Source organism: Anas platyrhynchos, chromosome 3 (genome assembly GCF_047663525.1).
Source record: "Anas platyrhynchos isolate ZD024472 breed Pekin duck chromosome 3, IASCAAS_PekinDuck_T2T, whole genome shotgun sequence".
In the NCBI taxonomy this organism is placed as follows: domain Eukaryota; kingdom Metazoa; phylum Chordata; class Aves; order Anseriformes; family Anatidae; genus Anas; species Anas platyrhynchos.
The window spans coordinates 51170190-51189273 of NC_092589.1; the positions used below are offsets into that span (position 1 = coordinate 51170190).

A 19084-nucleotide genomic window follows, 5' to 3' on the forward strand; every position below is an offset into this window, starting at 1 on the left:
AGCCTCAGGCACACTATATTTTAATAAGCTTCTTGTTCAAGTCAAAGCTAAAGCTGCAGTTATGGATAATGCAGCTTACATTTTATTTCAAGAATAAAGATTATATTATCATAATTTCAATTGTAAATGCACTTTACTTTTGTCAACAGGCCACTGATAAGATCTCTACGTGAGCCTCTTAGTTGACAAAATGGCACAGCATGCAGAAAGATAATAAACCTTCTTCTGTGAGGAAATTTGGTTCAGTGCTTTAATAGCTGTAGTCAGACTGGGTGTTTGAAAAAGAAAAGTGCTCTTGCAGCCGTAGCACTGAGAAGCCTGGTGGTAAGTTCCAAGTTCCTCTGTGTGAGTGTGCTCAGAGCACGTAATCATCATTATGTGCTCTGTTTCTTTTATTTTGTTGTGTCTGTTAAACCTGCTGAGCTCAGAATCAGGTCTGGGATCTTGCCACTGAATGTGGGGTTTGACCAAACATCTCCTTGTCTTTCCTTCATATCCTACTGAAAAAAAAAAATAAACTTGAAGAGCTCCACAGAATACTGAAAGGCAAAAACAAACAGGGGAAAATACACCAGAAAAATAGAAGCATGTTGCCAGTTTAACACGCAAAAGAGGTAAACATGAATTTGTGGCTAGCAATCATACAGCAGCAGCCTTAAAAGAAAGAGGGTAGGTGCTGTTCAGTAGTACTTTTTTGGAAGTTGCATATAAAGTACTTTTTGGAAGTTGCAAGTGCTTCATAGTGAGGCTTTATGTTCTTCTCCCTCTGGTAAATGTTGGGAATCATTTTAAGAAATTGAATTTGTGAACAATTAAAAAAATAATAATGGGAATGGAGAGCAAAACAACCCATCTAAAGCAAAGGATTGTTGTTCAGCCGTTGCAACGGTGAACTCTTTTTTTTCTGTTGGAGATGCCAAAAGGATCAGCAGCATGACACGAAAGGCTGTTCTTAACTGTTCTGGTGCTTAAAAGCATGTGGTATTCCCTTGGAAGCCCTTAGATAATGGGTGTTAGAAGTGTTAATGTGGGGATAAGATTTTAAATCCAGCAATAATAAAACGTACAGTGACTGGCTCCCCTGATGCCTTATGAAAAGTGAAGTCTTATATTCTGTTCTTAAATTTTAAGGTCTTTGGGTGAGCCTTCTCTGTGCTTTCAGTTCATAACTGTAGTGCTTTATAACTGCTTTATAGGCTTATTTTCATTTAGAAGCAAAGGCATTTTTAGCAGGATCTGAGCAACTTGGACCTCTCTTTTTTTTTTTTTCCTTAAACTGAGGTGTTGTATTACATTTTTTTGGTCTTTGCCTCACAGATTTAAAGCAAAATTAACTCATTTCTGATTACATCCCTGTGTAACAGGATAGCTGTCATTTGTGCATTGGAATGAATGCTCCTTCCTTGTGATTGAGTTCTGGGCAATGAATGTGAAAAAGATTCTACCCATTTTTGTGTAAGGTACAAAATAGAATAATTTTATTACTTAATAGCATTGAACATTTGTGATCCTTGATCAAAACTTAGATTTTTAAAGGCTTTTTACATTAGCTGTACCACATACTGATTTATCAAGTATTTATGCACCTTACCTACTTCAGTTTTTTAAAAAAGTGTTAATAGTACAAATGTTCTTTTTATGTGTTCATTGAAGACAGATAATGAAATTAAATAGGACATAAAATAGAGAATCTAAATAGGGAAAATGAAGTTATTTGAAAAGTTCAGAAACAGAAAACCCAGTGAATCACAAAGCATCTAATTTTACTCCTCCTCTTTATGCATAAATTAGTTGAAGTTCTGCTTCATGGCTGTTGAACACGGAAAAAGGTAGTCATGTTTACTTGCCTGTTTATTTGCCTGTTATTTACCTTAAAAAAGGTCTTAAAAAAGACAAAGTTAAGCTTAGTTTGCCATATTTAGTAGTTGTAAAAGTTGTCTTGCTGCCAAAAACCTAATTTCATCATGCAGTCACGTTGTCATGAATTGGCCCTGTGATGTATATTTATGACTATTTACTTTAAAGTTAATACATCTGTCTCATATATCTTCTAATCTTTTGCTAATGATGAACATTAGTAGTGCTATCTTCCATTCTCTTATCTTTCTACCTTGCTTTTGAGATTCTGATGCTGCAGAGAGAAGTTAAAAATCAAGAGGTAAAAAATGAACCAGAACTTTTCTTGCACTTCATGAAAGAAAAGTATAAGAGCGTTTGGTATGATCATGTTGATGGCTGAGATCACTTTCATGTTTGTGAGCCTTTGTGACCAAAGTTCAAGTGTGAATTTCCTAGAAATTGCAGACTGTGTATTTCTCTTACAGTCTCTTCAATCTTCAGAGTATTGGAAGTGCTAGAGATTTCGCTTATCGTGTCTCTAGAGCCAAATGCTGTTGTGTGCACTGTATTTATAGTGCCAAATCCAACTCCAGCAGCAGTTTGGAGTGAGGGCATGAGGTGTGTTTTGTTGTTGCAAAAGGGCTTTTTGCAGAAAGAATGAAACAAGGTTCCCCAGGAGATCCAAGCCTTTTTTTTTGTGACTAATCACAGGTCTGTAGTGCTGGTTTGATTTTTCTGGCCCACGATGATGTTGGAGTTTTAAGTCCTAATTGCTTGGTGTCTGCTTGATTAATGGAATTAAGCTTAACTATTTTCCTTGTCAGTAAAGCAATTACTGACTTTGGTAGTAACTGGATGAGCTACTTTCTCTTGACAGTGCTTAACCTTGGAAGAGGATTCTTCCAAGGTCAATATGATAAAGAGCGTTCATCTACCTGCCCTGTGTGCATAAGGGAAAGAATGTAGAATACAAAGGAAACTCAGACCTAGATACGTGCTAGGAAACTAAGTGGAATGCAATCAAGTTAGTTGGTCAAAAATATGTGATATTCCAATTCTTGTCTTAGTTTTGTAGCAGTATTTCTCTATAATCCTTGCTAGCTATGCAAATTCGTTATTACATCCAAATTCTTTCCAGGATAAAGTCAAGATGAGTGTCTACTGCTAGAGCAGTAACTAGGAGCTTACTCCAGGGAACAGATGTGCCAAATATATTTAATAGGATAATATTCAAAAAGGAGAAATACAGCAGGTATAAGCACAGTGGGCTCAGTTATGTCTCCTATAACAGTACTGTTGTAGGCGTAGCAAAGAAGTATGCTATGGAGCATGGATGCCTGGAGGCAATTATAAATTTAAAAATTATAAAGCCTGCAGGGTACCGAGGAGTGGGCAGCTGAGCGCAGAAAAGTATTTGCTGCAACTTTTAAAAGCCACAGTAAGTAAGGTAGATTCTTACCCTCCCATTCCCTATTTAGAAGTGCTTGCAATAAGCAGATGAGGGCTTTAAGCAGCACCTACAGCATGGAAAGATTTGTGTGCAGGAGCTGTGGAAATTAAGTTCTCTGCACTCTTGTCTCTCATCCAGTCTATTTGTGGGGTGTTCTCCCATCCTTGCACGCTTTGCGTAGCTTCCTTGAAGCACCTCACTCCAGAAGAGCCACAATTGCAATTTAGGGGTTACTTTCTGGAACTTTCAGTTGTTTCTGTTCTCTCTAAAGATGTTGCTGATCAACGATTAGGTGTGTTGTCAGCTTCGCTGCTATCTTTATACACTGGATGTGGTAAAAAGGAATATAATTTATTCTAGTGAAATTCCATAATTAAACAGTTGGCTTAGGGAATTATTGCACAGTTACTGAAAAGAGTCAATACTCTTTATGAACTACAACATTTAAACCCTCATCTTCTAATGAGTTCTTAGGATTTAATCCCATGCTTTGAAAATCAATTTAGATGAAGACAAGGCTGTTCTATGGTATCAGTCATAAGGTTTTTAATGTAAACCTTCCACCAGATAGTTTTCTTTATCTACTCCCAACAGTTCAGTTTGGTTGGTGAGGCATTGTGGGTTTCTGTCGTGATCCGCTATTCACAGCATGAAAATATTTATTTTAACTGTTAATAGGACATCCCTGTAATCGAGGGCCATTTGTCTTTTGTAAACTTAAACAAACGCAGACTTTTTGGTAAATTAAAATGGAGTGCTTTCATATTTCTTCCCAAATTATCAGATTGACTTCCTGTGGTTTGATAGAAATATTTAGTAGATGTCAAGTTGCTATATTTGAAAGAGTAATTTTCTTATGACTGCTCCTCAGTGGCATGTTAAAGTTGAGTTGATAAAAGCACATTTCTCTATTAATATGTTATAGCAATGCCAACTTCAAAGACAAAAAGTTAGTTCGAATAACACAAATTACTTGTTTTATATTCTTTAAAAAGAGATTATCATGCTAATGGTTATGGTAGAAATTCAAATAGCCTTTTTTTTTTTTTTTTAATGCAGCAAAAGGCCGACTGGTATTGAAATACAGAATTAAAAGTTTACAGATGAAGCAAATATTTATAGCTGAAATTAGAGTTCGTATTGGATGGGGAACTGTCCAGTTCTCTGTGGCTTTAGATCCAGGTGATGGCACTTCTTCCTGCAATATAAGGTTGCTCAGTTAGCTGGGAATATAAGACAAGGTAGAGCACATAAGAAAATATGTGGAGACTATGTAAAAAGTTTGTCATAGGCTACTTATCCTTGCAGCATGGCAAAATGATAAATTATGCCATATAGCTGTAATGGCACTGTATTCTGTTTAGGTACTTGAGTCTAATGCCAGTGCTTAGAAGTAAGCTGGGAAAAGGCTGCAGTATGTGCTTTGAATGAGATTTTGTATTATTATTTTTTTAATTATACTTGGCGTGATTATTGCAAGCAAGTGCAGATATCTTATACCTGAAGAGAAAAAACCAGGAGGAAAGGCAAATAACAGTCTTAGGAGGAGACTTCCTCACCGAACTTCTTATAGACTACCAATCAATAGGAGCATTTTATTCAGTAACCAGTAGTATTTAGGAAGGAACAACCTGATGATGAAATCCCTGCCTGGCATGAAAGCCAGTTTTCCTCCATTCTGCCTGCTGCCTCCCTCATTTTGTCACTCAGGGTCAGCATTAAAACCTTCACATTTCGATCAATCCCATAAGTGAATTCAGGTCTCAATCTCTTGTACAGTAAATTCTGCAGTGGCTCCATGCCTGACATGAATGCTGTAGTTGTACTTGCCTGCATATTTCTCTTTAATGTCTGATGTAGCTATAGCTCAAATATGGGATATTTCAGCAGGCCTGTCTTCTGAACACAACTTTGCAAGTTTCTGGTTTTAGGGATGCGTACCTCTGGGAACTGCAAATAAATTAAAACATGCAAGTGATTTATATTTCAAATCCAAAAAGTTAGAAAATCATAGCTGATTCATAAAGCTGAATGCTATGTGTTGCCCAAACAAGTCAAAAATAAGAGGAGAAACCCACCAAAAAATTCTTTACTACTCTTTCATGGCAGTGTAACATTGCTTGTCCCCAGGTCTGCATTTTCTTATCTGCATTTTTAGCAAATTTTATTCTGGGGATTTAATGCCCTGCCTCATACCCCATTTTTTGAGGAAGGCCACAGGCTATCTGTACATTTCCAAGGAAAACCAAGGCATTCCTCTTTAAGGAGGGGAAGAAAAAGTCAAACCAGTACAATGTTTTGGTCCCATGCTGTAGGAATATTGCATGTAATTTTTTATCAGGATCACAATCACCACTGCAATAGATATCTAAATTAAGAGGAAAATGGGGCAATCATATTTATGTGACTTCTGTCTTATTCTGCTATTTATTTCTCTCTGTTGCAGCAGCTTGGTGTGTCCATCTGTCTTGATGGATTCCTGGTCCTCGGGGTGCTATGTCAGTGGAGCGACCTAGCTTCTGGCAGAGGTTACCAGCAGGGCTGTGCTGGAAGAGCTCTCCTTAGAAACCCACATGTTGGGTTCAACTGGTACTGAGCCTCAGTGTAGGGAGCGCTTTGCTGGAGCTGTGCGTTAACTTTGTAATGTAAATGCTGATCTGCTGCAGAAGGGAGAAGGCAGCTCTCCTTCCTAGTCTGATCAAATTGACACCATGCATTTTGCAAGGCAGGCGAAAATACCACAGTGCTTTTGAACAAGTCAATTCTTTGTGTTTCTGCCTGAAGCCGCGTGTCTTGAGTGAAACGAGGGTGTATTGATTTGCTGTAACCACCTATTGACCTCTGCATCCTTCACATCTGAATCGCACAAGAGGGAATGCTATTCTTTTCATCTTTTTGCTGTTGAGTTATGTAAGATATATGTATGCTCTGTGTATATCCGACCTGGTTAATTCACTCTTAAGATTCATGCTGCTGTTTATTTTTTCATTTATGTTCTAAAAAAACCTTATTTTTCCACCTTTAGTTTGTATTCCAAAGTGTATTTGTGCTTAGCATGACAGTTTTCTTGTTCTTTTGCACGTCATCTCAAGTATGAAGCAAATCCTTTACAGTGTCTTTGCACATACTTAATTTCATTTTTCAGAGATTATCTATGTGAAATCTGGACTTCAGAGGTGTGAGATCATGTGAAAGTCAATTGGATATTTTTCCTTCCAGAGGGAATGGAATAACTTTTTTCCTTTTTTTAGTCAGTTTTGATTATTTTTTTTTTATAAGTCAGACATTGATTCTCTTTCTTCACTTGTGTGCAGTTCCTTAGCATTCAGTTACTTCTGGATTTATACTTGATAAAAAGTTGTGGGGGAGGAGGGGGTTGAATAGGTTATTTACAGTACTAAGTTTTTAGATGTACAGTTCTGCTATTAGTTTTATAACTTCTTCATTAAGTCTTGCTAAATGAGGAAGCTCTTAAGCTTGGCTTTGCCGGGCATGCAATTCAGAACAGAACTCCCCAAACCAGTTGCGAGCAGTCACATAATTGTAGCTCTGTGTCGTAGTCTGCTGTGCTGACCTTCCCTTCCTTTTTGTACTGTTGGTGAAAGTGAAAGCGTTTTCAGCTGATGGTCATTGCATTTTTCAGGCTGCCATTAGTAACATTACTGATGGACAGAAAGTACGCTTAGCTGGTTATATTACTTTATCCAGTTTTACGTTATTATTTAAGATTTGTGAGACAATGCACCAAATTAGCATAATATCAATACGTAACAAAAAGTTCCCGTGTATGTGATCCTCTGCAGCAGTGTCTTTAAAGCATTAGTAGTATGCTATTCTTCAGAAGGGTTTGAAATTCCCATTTGTAGATCTCAGTATCTATAAGAGTATTTGGAAGGAACAGCATCAGTAACATAACAGAGTTTCTGCTCGTTTCCATCTGTTGAAGATCAGGTATTTACATGAGGGCTCACAGCGTCAGAATATGAATTTCTTTGGACTTCAGCACTCAAATATTTCATTTGTGTATGAGCTGTAGTTTTCACTGTAAGATTCCATTTTCATCACCAGCAGTGGTTGTGGAGTTACTTTTACAGAAAATAATGACAAATGTGATCAGGAAAATGTTAGTAGTAATCACAGAATCACGGAATTGTAGGGGTTGGAAGGGACCTCAAGAGATCATCGAATCCAACCCCCCTTCAAAAGCAGGTTCTCTAGAGCAGGTTGCCCAGGTAGGTGTCCAGACGGGCCTTGACTTTCTCCAGAGAAGGAGACCCCACAACCTCCCTGCGCAGCCTGTTTCAGTGCTCTGGAAAATTACATAAATAGTGTAAAGATAGATGTCTTATAGCAAGTGTTGTATTTCTGGAATTTGTGATCCAAAATTGGCATATCTACAGAACTGCTGTCATTGTAGATGCTGTATTAAATATTTGTCAACGTAGAGATTATTTCTTCTGTATTGTTTTTTCTTCCCCAAATGCAGAATTTCTCTGCACTACATACTGCATTATGTTTTCATGTGAAAGGGCCACTGAAGAAGTCATTTGTTTATTCAACACTGTTTTACTGGGAGCATAAATGCTATTACCTTTTACAGAGTTCTGCAGAATGGCACCTATCCAGGGCATTTTTGTTTACATGTAGCAGTATTGAAAGCCCTAGAATATATGTTTTTTGATGGTAACAGAAAATTGGGAAACAAGCTATCTAAGTATGAAGCCTGAGAGTAAAATTAATGTGAATATTTAAAGTCCTGAGTCATGCAGCATCATTATAATCCAGTCTAACACCTATTTTTTATGTGTACTAGCACCTCTGAAATCAATTTAAGTACGGGTTTCTTTCTGTATTTCTATTTTTTTCTCTGCTAGAGCAGTAGAATGAATCCTTATTGTAAAGGAGAATTGGAATCTAAACTTTGTCTTGCAGGAAGACAGAGTGAGTCTCAGACAGACTCTAGTTAAGTCACTCTTGTAGGATGGTTTTACTCTCTCACTATAATATTTTTTTTTATTTGTTGTTGTTGTTGTAAGTGGTTGATTTGGAAAAGAACAGTATTTGAACATGATTTTAGATGCTTCAGTTTCTGACAGGTGTTTTAAGTCTTAGTAGGGTCTATTACAGATCACTAGTGAATTTTAAATGAGCCTTTTTAAGGAGGGAAAAAAAATGATATTTTATTAGAATTGACTTTATGACTTAAATTTTGAATGCATGCTCTTCTTGCTGGCTGTGGCGGAGCACCATCAAACTGGGTAGCCTAGAAAGTTTTATAAGATGTGATCTAAGACTGGACCTTGCCCTTTGCTTCTGTGCATTTTTGTCTTAATTGTACTTCCTGTAGGAATGCACTATGCTTTTGTAGAGAAGGAGAAGCTCCTCACTTGGCATGTGGCACAAGTCACACTGGGCATAAGTAACTCCTTACTGCATCACACAGCTGGGTTCCACGCACAAGCTGCTGCACTGCTCTGCAACATCTGCAAAATTATAATGGGAAAGACAGTGCCCAGAGGATCAGCCTTCAGGGATTTGGGCAGGGTACCATGCTGATTTTAATTAAAAAGTATTTTCTAATGACGCATTTTTTATCACCTCCAATTATTGTGATGAGAGGGGCAGACTGACAGTATTTTGCCAGCAAAGGATGTAAAACTGCACTACCATGGCATGCTCCCCTAGATGTCCTGCTGAAGTTTGTGAACTTGAAGTTCAGACAATGTGTCTTAGCTACTACTGTGTGCTGCAAATAGTAGCAGGCTGTTGCTGGTCAGTGTTTTTGTTCTGTGTTGTTGATACTTGTATAAATAGATTTTGCTTAAAGATGCTCTAGCAAGATCTTGCAGGGCTGCAGCTGCCTTCTTGCTGCCATCATCAACTTACAAACCCTGGGTAAACCACAGAGTTAGCAGGCCTGCAAGATTGCTAGTCACTTATGAGTCTGTAGGTTTTCTTTTTGGGTTGTCGTCTGATAGATTTTTGTGGATTGGAAAGAGATTTTTAGAAATTCTAAAATAAATATGTTTTCTTATAGATAGGATTTTTAAGTCTTCGAATGGGGGGGGGCGGGGGGAGGCCGTTCTCTGTTCTGTACTTTTTAAGGGAAGTGTCTACTTTAAAGAAAGTAGATCAGAAACTGAGGCTCCATAGAGCACTAGCTGGTCTTAGTCACTAGCTGGGAATTTCGGGGGGAAGTATCAGCGAATAAACATTTCACAAATGTTAGAGTGTGTGCAACTGAAAGAGAACATTTATGAGATTAAGCAATGCGTGGGGCAAATAAAATCTGCAATTGTTGCAGAATTGACTGCTGTTGCCTTCGTAATTGGGCTTTTTTCTTCCATAACCAGTGGAATATATTCAGTCAGTTTGTCTTTACCCATCAGCAGGGCAGCAAAACTATTCTAGTTCTGCCTTTTTCATTTGGAAAACTTTTCTGTTTATTTTGCAAGCACTTCTGCAGTTTGTGTAACATGCCCACGCAAATCATGCAGACATGCAGCGAAGCACAAAGTGAAAATCCATCTACTGCCAGGGTACTTGTTTTCCAAAGTTAATTTTTAAAACCCCAACCCATGCTGGCTAGATCAGTATGATCCAATAGCTGAGAATGATTTTAAAGACCATTTTGTCATTAGTGGCTCTATTGGTGCTTCAAGTGACAATTCGGTGAATTAAAAGAGAAAGTAAAAGCAGCACATGATTCCCATATGGCCATAGGAGTAACACTTGTACCAGATTTTGCAAGAGATCAGTTGGTTTGTTTTTAACTATCCATTCTCTCATTTGCTGGCAACTACTGCTGAAACTTTTTTTTTTTTTTTTCCTTTTCTCTCAGTTGAGTAATGTGTGGTTGTACGGAAGGCATTAATAGTAGCTTAAATAGGCCTTCACAGGCACACACACTGTTTCAAGTGGGAATGATTTAAAATGGAGTGATTTCCTAGTAGCCAGCCTCCGGGCGTCAGGTTTCCTTCTGAAAGGCCGGCGAAGGCCTCCTGCGAAAACAAGCTGCATATGGCGAGCCCTGGGTCATGAGGGAGCCGAGGAGGCTTTTTTTACAGCCTCACAATCTGTTTGGTGACAGAACAGCCGCTCTCCCTCGCGGTGGGAAGGGAGAGGGCTGGGTGATGAGAGGTGCGTGAGGATTTTGGGGCTGGGGCAGCCGCAGAGGTGTGGCGGTGGCTTTGCAGCGGGGAGGCCTCCGGGAAGGGGGAGTGTGCTTGGCTGCGGAGCTGCACGAGGGCTGCTGGAAGGGAGGATGCTGATTAAAATAATAAACAAATGTCGGGGATAGATTACCACACGGCTGTCAGAGCCGCCAGGACCAAAGGAGGAGATCCCCAGCGAAGGCTTTGGAGGTTGCAGCATGATCTTTTGCCGGAGACTTTTTTTTTTATTATTATTGACTAAACGAATGAAGTGACTTTTTAGATTACTTTTAACGGGCCGTAGTTGTTCTGTGGTGTGGCATCCCCGAGCAAAGCGGGCCAGGCAAGGAGGTTTGGATGTGGCCTGGCCATCACCACAGCAACAGCAGCCTGCTGGTGGCCTCCTGCCCAACCCTGCTGTCGTGCACCCTGGGCTGAAGCGTGCCTCGTCCCACTTTGAGAAGCTCTGAGAAGCTGGCTTTTGGTGCTTTCTAGAAGCAGAAGTTTCTCTGGGGATTTTCTTTTTTTTTTTTTCTTCCTTTTTTTTTTTTTTTTTTTTTTTCTTGAGAGGAGCAACATGGAAGGAGTTGCTCCTCCTCCCCACCCCCTGCACCCACAGCGCACCAGCAGAGTATAGCTTCTCTTGCTCAGGGTAATTGAGACCAAACGTTGAGTTTGTGGCCTGCCAGAAAGCCCTTGGAGCCTGCACGCCATTGCTGAGGTGAGCTGGAGGAAGTCCTGGCCAGGCGTGGGGACAAGCAGATCCTCCCAGCCCCATGGGACCAGGCTAACTCCTCCAGGAGCATCACCCGGCATCAGCAGCTCAAGCCCGCTCACCCAGCCCCAGGGAATGAACGGGGACCAGGGGGCTGCTACAATGGTGCTGTGTGAGCTGCCCCTGGGGGAACATCGCCTGAGAGAGGGCCACACGCAGGAGCTCCCAGAGACGTTTGAGACTGTATAGGTGGAAAAAGAGAGAAACCTCTCAAAGGCTACGGACCCGGCTTGGAGGACCTCCCGGGAAAATGTAGGCTTCGAGGGACACTTGATCATGATTGGCTTAAACTTCAGCTTACGTGAGTTGCTGGCAAAATTTGAAAAGGTATGATGCACAAGGTTTTGTATATTTGGTTATGGCTTTGAAAAGTGTGCAGCAAAACGGGCAGGTTCACGTCAAATTTGGGCGTTTTTCTGTGTTGCTGTTAAGTTTCTCATGGGACCCCTGTTTGAGCACCTCTCAAATATGGAAGTCTAACGCTTCTTTCCTTCTCCATTTTAGGTCCTACTGGATTAGTTTTAGAGTGTTTGCTCTGATTATGGTCATCTTTATCTTTTTTTTTAAAGGAAATTATAGAAAAGTTTGGCCTTAGCTACACTAAGAACATACAAGAGCTTTCCAGGATGCTTGTGACTTTAGTTCACTATTGACATAAAGGAAGTGCTCTGTGGTTTGCTGTTAGATTTAGTTGGATGCTATCATAGTCAAATTGGAAGATCTCTTGATGGCTTTTATGAGTAGAATTACTTCCCAGGAGTGTGCCACTTTTCCCATCCTTTCATCTAGTCTTGTGTTCTGTCTAGTTGTTCTCTCTTACCAGGAAATTCGGTAACAATGATGCTGAGAGGCAGGAGGCTTGGCTTTGTGGTGATTGCATTGATTAGTGAGAGACATGAGGCTTCTCAAAACCAGATTGTTTTCATCTAGTTGACAGCACTTCTGATGAAACCCAGACTGTACATTTGCAGTGATCCTTAGCTTGGCTTTGCTTATTATATTTTCTGTTGTTTTTTGTAGTACATTTCTCTTTACAAACTTCCTGTGCCATGCAAGTCTTTAAAAAACTATATGTGGTAGTTTGTTTACACGTTGATTAAAAAAATTGTGATCACACAGCAGGAAAGCAGATTGTAAAGAATGATTGTGGCTTTCTGTCCTAAAGATCAAAATTTTAATATGGCTTTTTAATACAAATCAGCACTGGACACCTGAACAGTGGTGTAAAGGATAGGACTAAATGAACCTAAATGCCTCATAAAACACAATGAAGCTAGAGGTGTTCTCTGTTTTGGTTTGTTGTAATGATTTCAATGAATTCAAAATCATAATAAGCCTGTGTTACAGAAGACTTACGAACTGGTTTGGTGGTGTTTTGTTTTCTAAATTCTAAATGTTTACTTTCTAAATTCTTCTGTTTTTCCTTTATTACAGAAGCAAACTTTGAAGCTAATGAGACAAATACTGTTCATTATCCCTTGAACATGACTTTTTTTTTTTCTCCCCAAAAAATAGCTATTAATAAAAGGTGAAAACATTTATGACAGGATTTTATCACTGTGTGGGACACTTTCTCCTCTCTTTCCCAGCCTGTCAGCTGGGCTTCGCTGTTCTCTGGTAGTTGCTGCCGTTAGCCTTAGAGACTAGGACACATACTGGAGTTTTGAGATGCTTCATGACATTGTTAAGACCCAAGTTTTGAAACCAGTGTTTCTATTTTTTGTACTGTACACACCCTGGCACTTGCAAATCCCATGTGCTCTCCCTTGTGACTTTGAATATTTGTCTTATTTTGTGTCAAAGGAATTGTTTGTAGCAATTCTTCAACAAAAGCATATCTTGTAGGTCTTGCAGCTGCCACGGTTTCTAGCTTTAAGGTTACTGTCCCATTTTGGTGTCTTGTGGTGAAGTTTGTAATGTGATGTAGGAGAAAGCTAACATTTCAGAGTTGGTAAACTTCAATTTCAAATTCTAATCAGTGCTTATTGAGCAAGATTTTTTTTTTTTTTTTTCCTCCCCCTCAGCAAGTTTCCCTCCTTCCCCTCTGCTTCGTTTCTCACTCACACGGTGCCCCCCACACCCATCCTGTTCTTTCTTACTGAGGAGTTTGCTGCCAGGAGAAACACCATTATGACAGTGATCCTGGCTTGCAAGCTGCCTTTAACTTCCATGAATACGTGTTGTAAGGAGAGAATTGCGAGTGCTGTTACTGTGGTGGTAATGCAGAAGCCAGATGGCATTTGCAGAAACTTGCATGACACTCCCTTCCTATGCAAAGGGAGAGCCGCATTATACTTGAGTGGGCAGGGCTGCTTTGGCTTCGTTCAGTTTGAATTATGTGACTGCTGGAATTAGTATTAATGGATTTATGATGCCCCCCAGATGTTCAGTCGGTGCCATGTGATGGAGCCACAGAGGTTGTCAAACACAGGCTGCCATTCCCAGCCCTAGTGAATGCGTCACTATTCTTGTGATGAAAGGAGTCCTTACCCACACCGTGTCACCTGGGAAGGTATTATCCATCCGTACAGGCCGAGACAGCTTTTTGAAGCTGCTGTGCAAGGCTTTTGGTATTTCGAGCATGTGAAATTTAGATGTAAAAATATCCCAAAATGATTTCCCTGATTTTTTTTTCTCCTGAAATATCTAAGAGCTTAAGTTGTAATTAAGTTTCTGTTATATCTAAACTTAATTGCTTTTGTGAATTGCTTTGAACTCATACCATCGCCACCATGGCTGTAGTGACAGACAGCGCGGTCTGTGTATGACATTTTAGGTTTAATGTCTCTCTTTGTACACGCTTCTGCCACTGGCGGATTTATGATAATGGCAATTCTGCCCAAGGGTTCTGCACGTGTACTGCGCTTCTGAATGCAGGTTTGTTATAAACTGATTGCTTAACAGCAGACTGCCACTGCGGACCTCTGCTGATGGGATGAGGCTTTCTCAAGTTGATTGTCCCCTGAAAGCATAGGAGGGACTCCCTGGATGAGCTGAGTACCTGATTCTTCAGAGACTTTTTTTCAAACTCCTATCAACAGCATCTCTCTCTCTCTCCTATCCTCAGCATCTGCAAGGAAAAGAGCAATAAAAGTCTTATTTCCCTTTCAGAAAGGGAATATGCCTGTATCATGCCCTAATTCTTACTCCCTCCTCCCTAAGACTTATCAAAAAAAAAGAAAATTTCTGTGTGCAGCAGAGGCTCAAGTGAACATCTGACACAGCAGTGTACCCAACGGCAGTTGGCAGCAGCAGGTAAAACATATCTGGTTCAATATACGCTCTGCTATTTTAAAAAATAAATAATATTAATAAAAAATCAATTCCCCTGCCACCTACTGTGAGACCTCAAAGAAGGATGTTCTGGCATGCAGTTATGTCCTTTGGTTGGCACTGACGTTTTGCATTCCAGCTGTTCCAGCTGGAATAGTTTTCTGCAGATACTTTGGTGAACAGTCATCAATTTTAGAGGTCAGGAATAAAGCAGGGAAGTGCAGCATTTCTGTAAGTCTTTGCTGACTTAGACCTTGCCAGTAGAGGAAGCGGGCAGTCGTTCTTGTGGGACTTGCAATTCCCTCTTCCTGAACTGAGTCTGCTGTCCTGTTCCGGTCAAAGAGCATGATTTGTGTTGGGTGGAAGGAGTACAAGACTGGCATAGAATCATTAAGATTGGAAAAGGCCTCCAAGATTATCTGGTCCAACCATCCCCCTACCACCAATATTACCCACTAAACCGTGTCCGCAGGTACTGTATCCAACCTTTCTTACCTTTCTGTTCTGATAGAATAGACTGAGTGAGAACTTTTGTTGGGAAAAATGCAGTTCTTTCATTTGTGAATAGTCATCCCTACCTCTTAAGATCTTCACATGGTTCAAAAGCCACAGCACCTTGCATGTTCTGTGGCTTGTACCCAGGGATAAAAATTACTTAGCAGTCTGCGTGCCATCATGAAGTGCTGCTAGTCCTGTGGCCCAGCATCAGCATTAGACCTGCACATCCATTTCTTAGAAGCCAGATGTAGTTTATGTACCATAACCTGCCACCCCTGCTCTGTGTTCAGATCCTTACAGAAATTGAGGGGAATTTTATTTCCTAATAAATGTTAAAAATAAATAGTTTTTTTAAAGGGGTGTAATACAGAATGTTGCTGTGTAGAGTGAGTTTAAAAAAATCAGAGTAAATAAGCTAATAAGTCCTAAGAAACATTTTGAAAAACAAAACAAACAAACAACAACAACAACAAAAAAAACACACAGAAATGAATGCTACATTTTTATAAGAGACTAAAATTAAGTTTTGTGTAATAGCATATATTTATATGTAAAAGCTTGAATTAAGGGAGCTTGATAATAGAATCTGTAACTTTGTAAGAACATCTTTTTATTTAGCCTATCGAGTAAAATAATTTCTCTGCATTAGATCTTTGTATCGTAAAGCTCAAGCAGTCTAGGATTCGTAATGGTGCGAATGGAATTGAGTTAAATTTTGTCTATTATAAAATGTATCTTGCTTATTCCACTCTAAGATTGGGTGGAAATATGATGTTTTCTTCAACCAGTCGTGTTTTTGCCTTCAACTGAAGGGTTCAGGCCCTTTAATGAGGAATTTTTTTTGCCAGTGTTAATGGCTATGTACCAATGAATATGGTATAAACGCATAAAATTAGAAAAAATGTGAGTGGAAGTGAATATGCTAACAACTGTAGGAGGTTGCAGAGTGAATTAAAGGGCCCTCTGGAGCAGTTATTCAGAAAATAGGTGCTAGAATGACTAATCATGGGAATGCTGTTTTTTGTTGTTGTTTTTTTTTTTTTTTTTTTTAAATGCATAACTTAATCTGCCTTTGGACTGTTCCAGTAGCAACTGCAACTGGAGTCAGCTTCCTCTTTGGGTCCTTTTCAGAACTGCCATCTACAGTGTTATCAAATCCCTCACCCCTTACTTACGTATTCTTTGAAGATGCATGCTCTTCAGTTGTGACATGAATTAATTTAATATTTTGATTGAAATTGAAGCAAGAAGTAGGCTCCTTGTTATGGAGACAAGCTTTAAGATCAGATCCAAGCATAAAATGAAAGCTTGAATCCTGCAGGTATGTCATTTTCCATGACAGGGCTAAAGAGGGAGAGAACCAGAAAAGTCTGCGGTTCAGAATGGAGATGAGAGGATTTTGAAATCACCAGACCAAAGTGGAAAAGACAGGCAGCAGTTTGCTCTTTATTCTTAAACGGAATTTTAAAAAAAAAAAAAAAAAAAAAAAGTAGCAATCTTCTAATACCCTGGCTGGGTAAAGTAGATAAAGAGTAGATAAAGTCAGCCTAGTTATTTCTTCTCTTTTCTATCTTCCAAAACTTTGAAACTTGTACCTTGATTTATATATGGGATGAATTGTTTCTTCAAAGAGCATTATTTTAATTTAGGACAGTAATCCTGCAGTGCTTGTGCATGTAAACAGATCTGGTGGCCTCACACCAATAAATTATCATTGCAGTTTAGTAGATACATGCACATAAATATTTGCAGAATTACCAAAATGTGACCTTGAGGTATCTCTGTGGCATCTCTACTTCAAAAAAACAAGATGATAAAGCTGTGTAACTACAGATTAAAAACTATGGATTTCTTCTGGCTTTATTAAAAAAAAAAAAAAAAAAAAAAAAGCCTTTTCCATTTATACTTGTATTTTGCACTCACCAGGAGAGTGCTCTGGACCAGATACTCTCTGTGCTGGGCTAAGAAAGACTGTTTCACAGTTGTGTGCTCCCGTTTGTGGCAAAACCAGCAGAATATTTTCCCGTCTTCTCCTGCACCCTCCTCTGTGTCTCCTTTGCAGCTCTGGTCTGGATATGGGAGCTTCTCTGTGATTCCAGGGCAGTGTTTATGATTGCCTTTGAAGTACCAACAAACTGAAATTGACTCACCCTTACTAGAGTTAATCCTAGGTGGGGCATGAGCAGTGATGATCAAATTTTTCATCCTCTTTGCCACATAGACAAAGGTGAAGAATGTGGTGAAGCAGTGACCAAGAAATAGGCAGGAGCAAGAAAAACAACACATTGGGATAAACATGTTTTGGTATATGCAGAACATGAATAGACCTTCTTTGCACTTTGAAATAAGGAATTTCAAGGGAGGGCAACCAGAACATGTCTACATGTTTCATAACAATTGGGAGAAAGTATGGTAACACAGTGAGTAAGGGAGATTGTACTGGTAGTAATTAATTAATCAGTAGATTAATTGGTAGCAATCCTGGAACAAGATCATCATCCCTATTTGTTAGTCTTCCAATGAAGGAAAATACCAGGATAAAATAACTTCAAGCTCTTTTATGTCATTATTAGGGATTAAGGAAGTTTGTGTCCATCTGTTGCCATTAGCCATCTTTTACTTCCTTGCTGCACCTCTTCATGTGCACACTGAAGTGGGACACATCTGGATTTGTCCCTCTTTTTTTTTTTTTTAATTTGTAGAGGGCTGTGATACATCAGCATTCATTAACCTTAATATCAGTCCCGTTTGTTTATCCATCAGCTGGCAGGGCTTTTTCTTCCTGGAAAGTTGAAATCGGAATAGAGGAAGAGAAGTTAATTAGCAAAGTTGATTCTTTGAACTAAGCTGTCACAACATGGCTATCACAGATGGGACTCAAGAATGCGCACAGCAGATCCACAGTGCCGTAATCAATGTAACACGATGACTGGCAAATACAGGAATAAGACCCATTTTCAACGAAGCATCATTTTGAACTGTTAAGCATGCATATCCTCTCGCATGTAATCAAAGCTAGAAGGTTTTATGCAGGTTCTTAATAGCATTCAAATGAGCACCGTGATTGTAGAAGGAGGTTGGAGGCCAGTTGGTGATGTAACTTCAGAGAGGCACAGAAATGGACTTGGCATGGCCAGACTCCTGTAGTACAGATCAGTGTGCAATTAAAATCGAATCTGCTGTCTGCAGTTGCATCTCCTGCTGTTCAGAGTTGAGCTGGTTTTCAGCGGGTCTCCCTGCATGTTTGAGTCATAAGGTCAGGAGCTGCAGATGTTCTCAGATAAGCATCTGATTTGCCTAACTGCTGACTGTGCTGTTATCGTCAATCACTTCCATTTCTGTTTTTCATTTTAAATGTCATTACTTGTGTATATATTCAAGATGGTGTTTTTTATCAGCATGGCTTAAAGACAGCAAAAGTGTCTTTTTACCTGTTTTTTATTGGTGAAAAAACAGGCAAAGAATAGGTAGCTGTCCAAAGTCACAGAGCAGCTCAGCTGGAAAGCTTCACTGATAGCTCCCCACCCACCCACAATCTCTTTCTCTCCCCCTGCTTTCACCCTGTCTCTCCTCTCTTCACCTCTCCAGCTGTATCCTTACTTATTTTTTCATTTTTCCTAACTGATAAATGCTTTCATGCTATATCAGTTTCAGAGCAACTTTTCCATTGCTTCCAATTATCAACTGCAGATGTGCAAGCAGCCATTCTAAGATGTGGGACTATGTCTTAAGGACAGGGAGGAACAAGAATCCTTTCCTGCTCCTTATGAACAGATGGAAAGTACTGAGGGGTTGTCTGGAAAAATAAAATCCTTTAAAGGATTTCAGTTATTGAATTTCTTCCTTTGAAAAAGAAGTTTGTTTACATCTGCATCAAGTTTCTGTCACAATCTTTGCTGATTAATTCCATTGAGACGGCTAGTACAGCTTCTGGCTCTCTAAACATTTACATTTCTCTATTAGGGCATACGGAGACGTACAGATGCTAGAAAGCATCAGTGGTGATACAAGGGATTGTCTGATGCTATTATAACGTGTTTTAAAAATAATACTTCACTTTGTTAGATGTAGACAATGTCTGTAATGTGTTTCTTG

At 39.5% G+C, this 19084-nt stretch overlaps 1 protein-coding gene across 12 annotated transcripts in view; it reads left to right on the forward strand.

Annotated features, from left to right (window-relative positions):
• UTRN (utrophin) overlaps positions 1-19084 on the forward strand; it is a 364397-nt gene that overhangs the window by 212979 nt on the left and 132334 nt on the right. Inside the window, exon 1 of one of the 12 annotated variants that reach the window (XM_038175843.2) lies at positions 11089-11545. The exons of 10 other annotated variants lie outside the window; for them this stretch is intronic. In XM_038175843.2, coding sequence (XP_038031771.1) covers positions 11495-11545 — 51 coding nt within the window. In that variant the 5' untranslated portion in view covers positions 11089-11494. Of the gene's footprint in view, positions 1-11088; positions 11546-19084 lie in introns of those variants that run through there. One more of the 12 variants, XM_038175842.2, reaches the window with a different exon arrangement.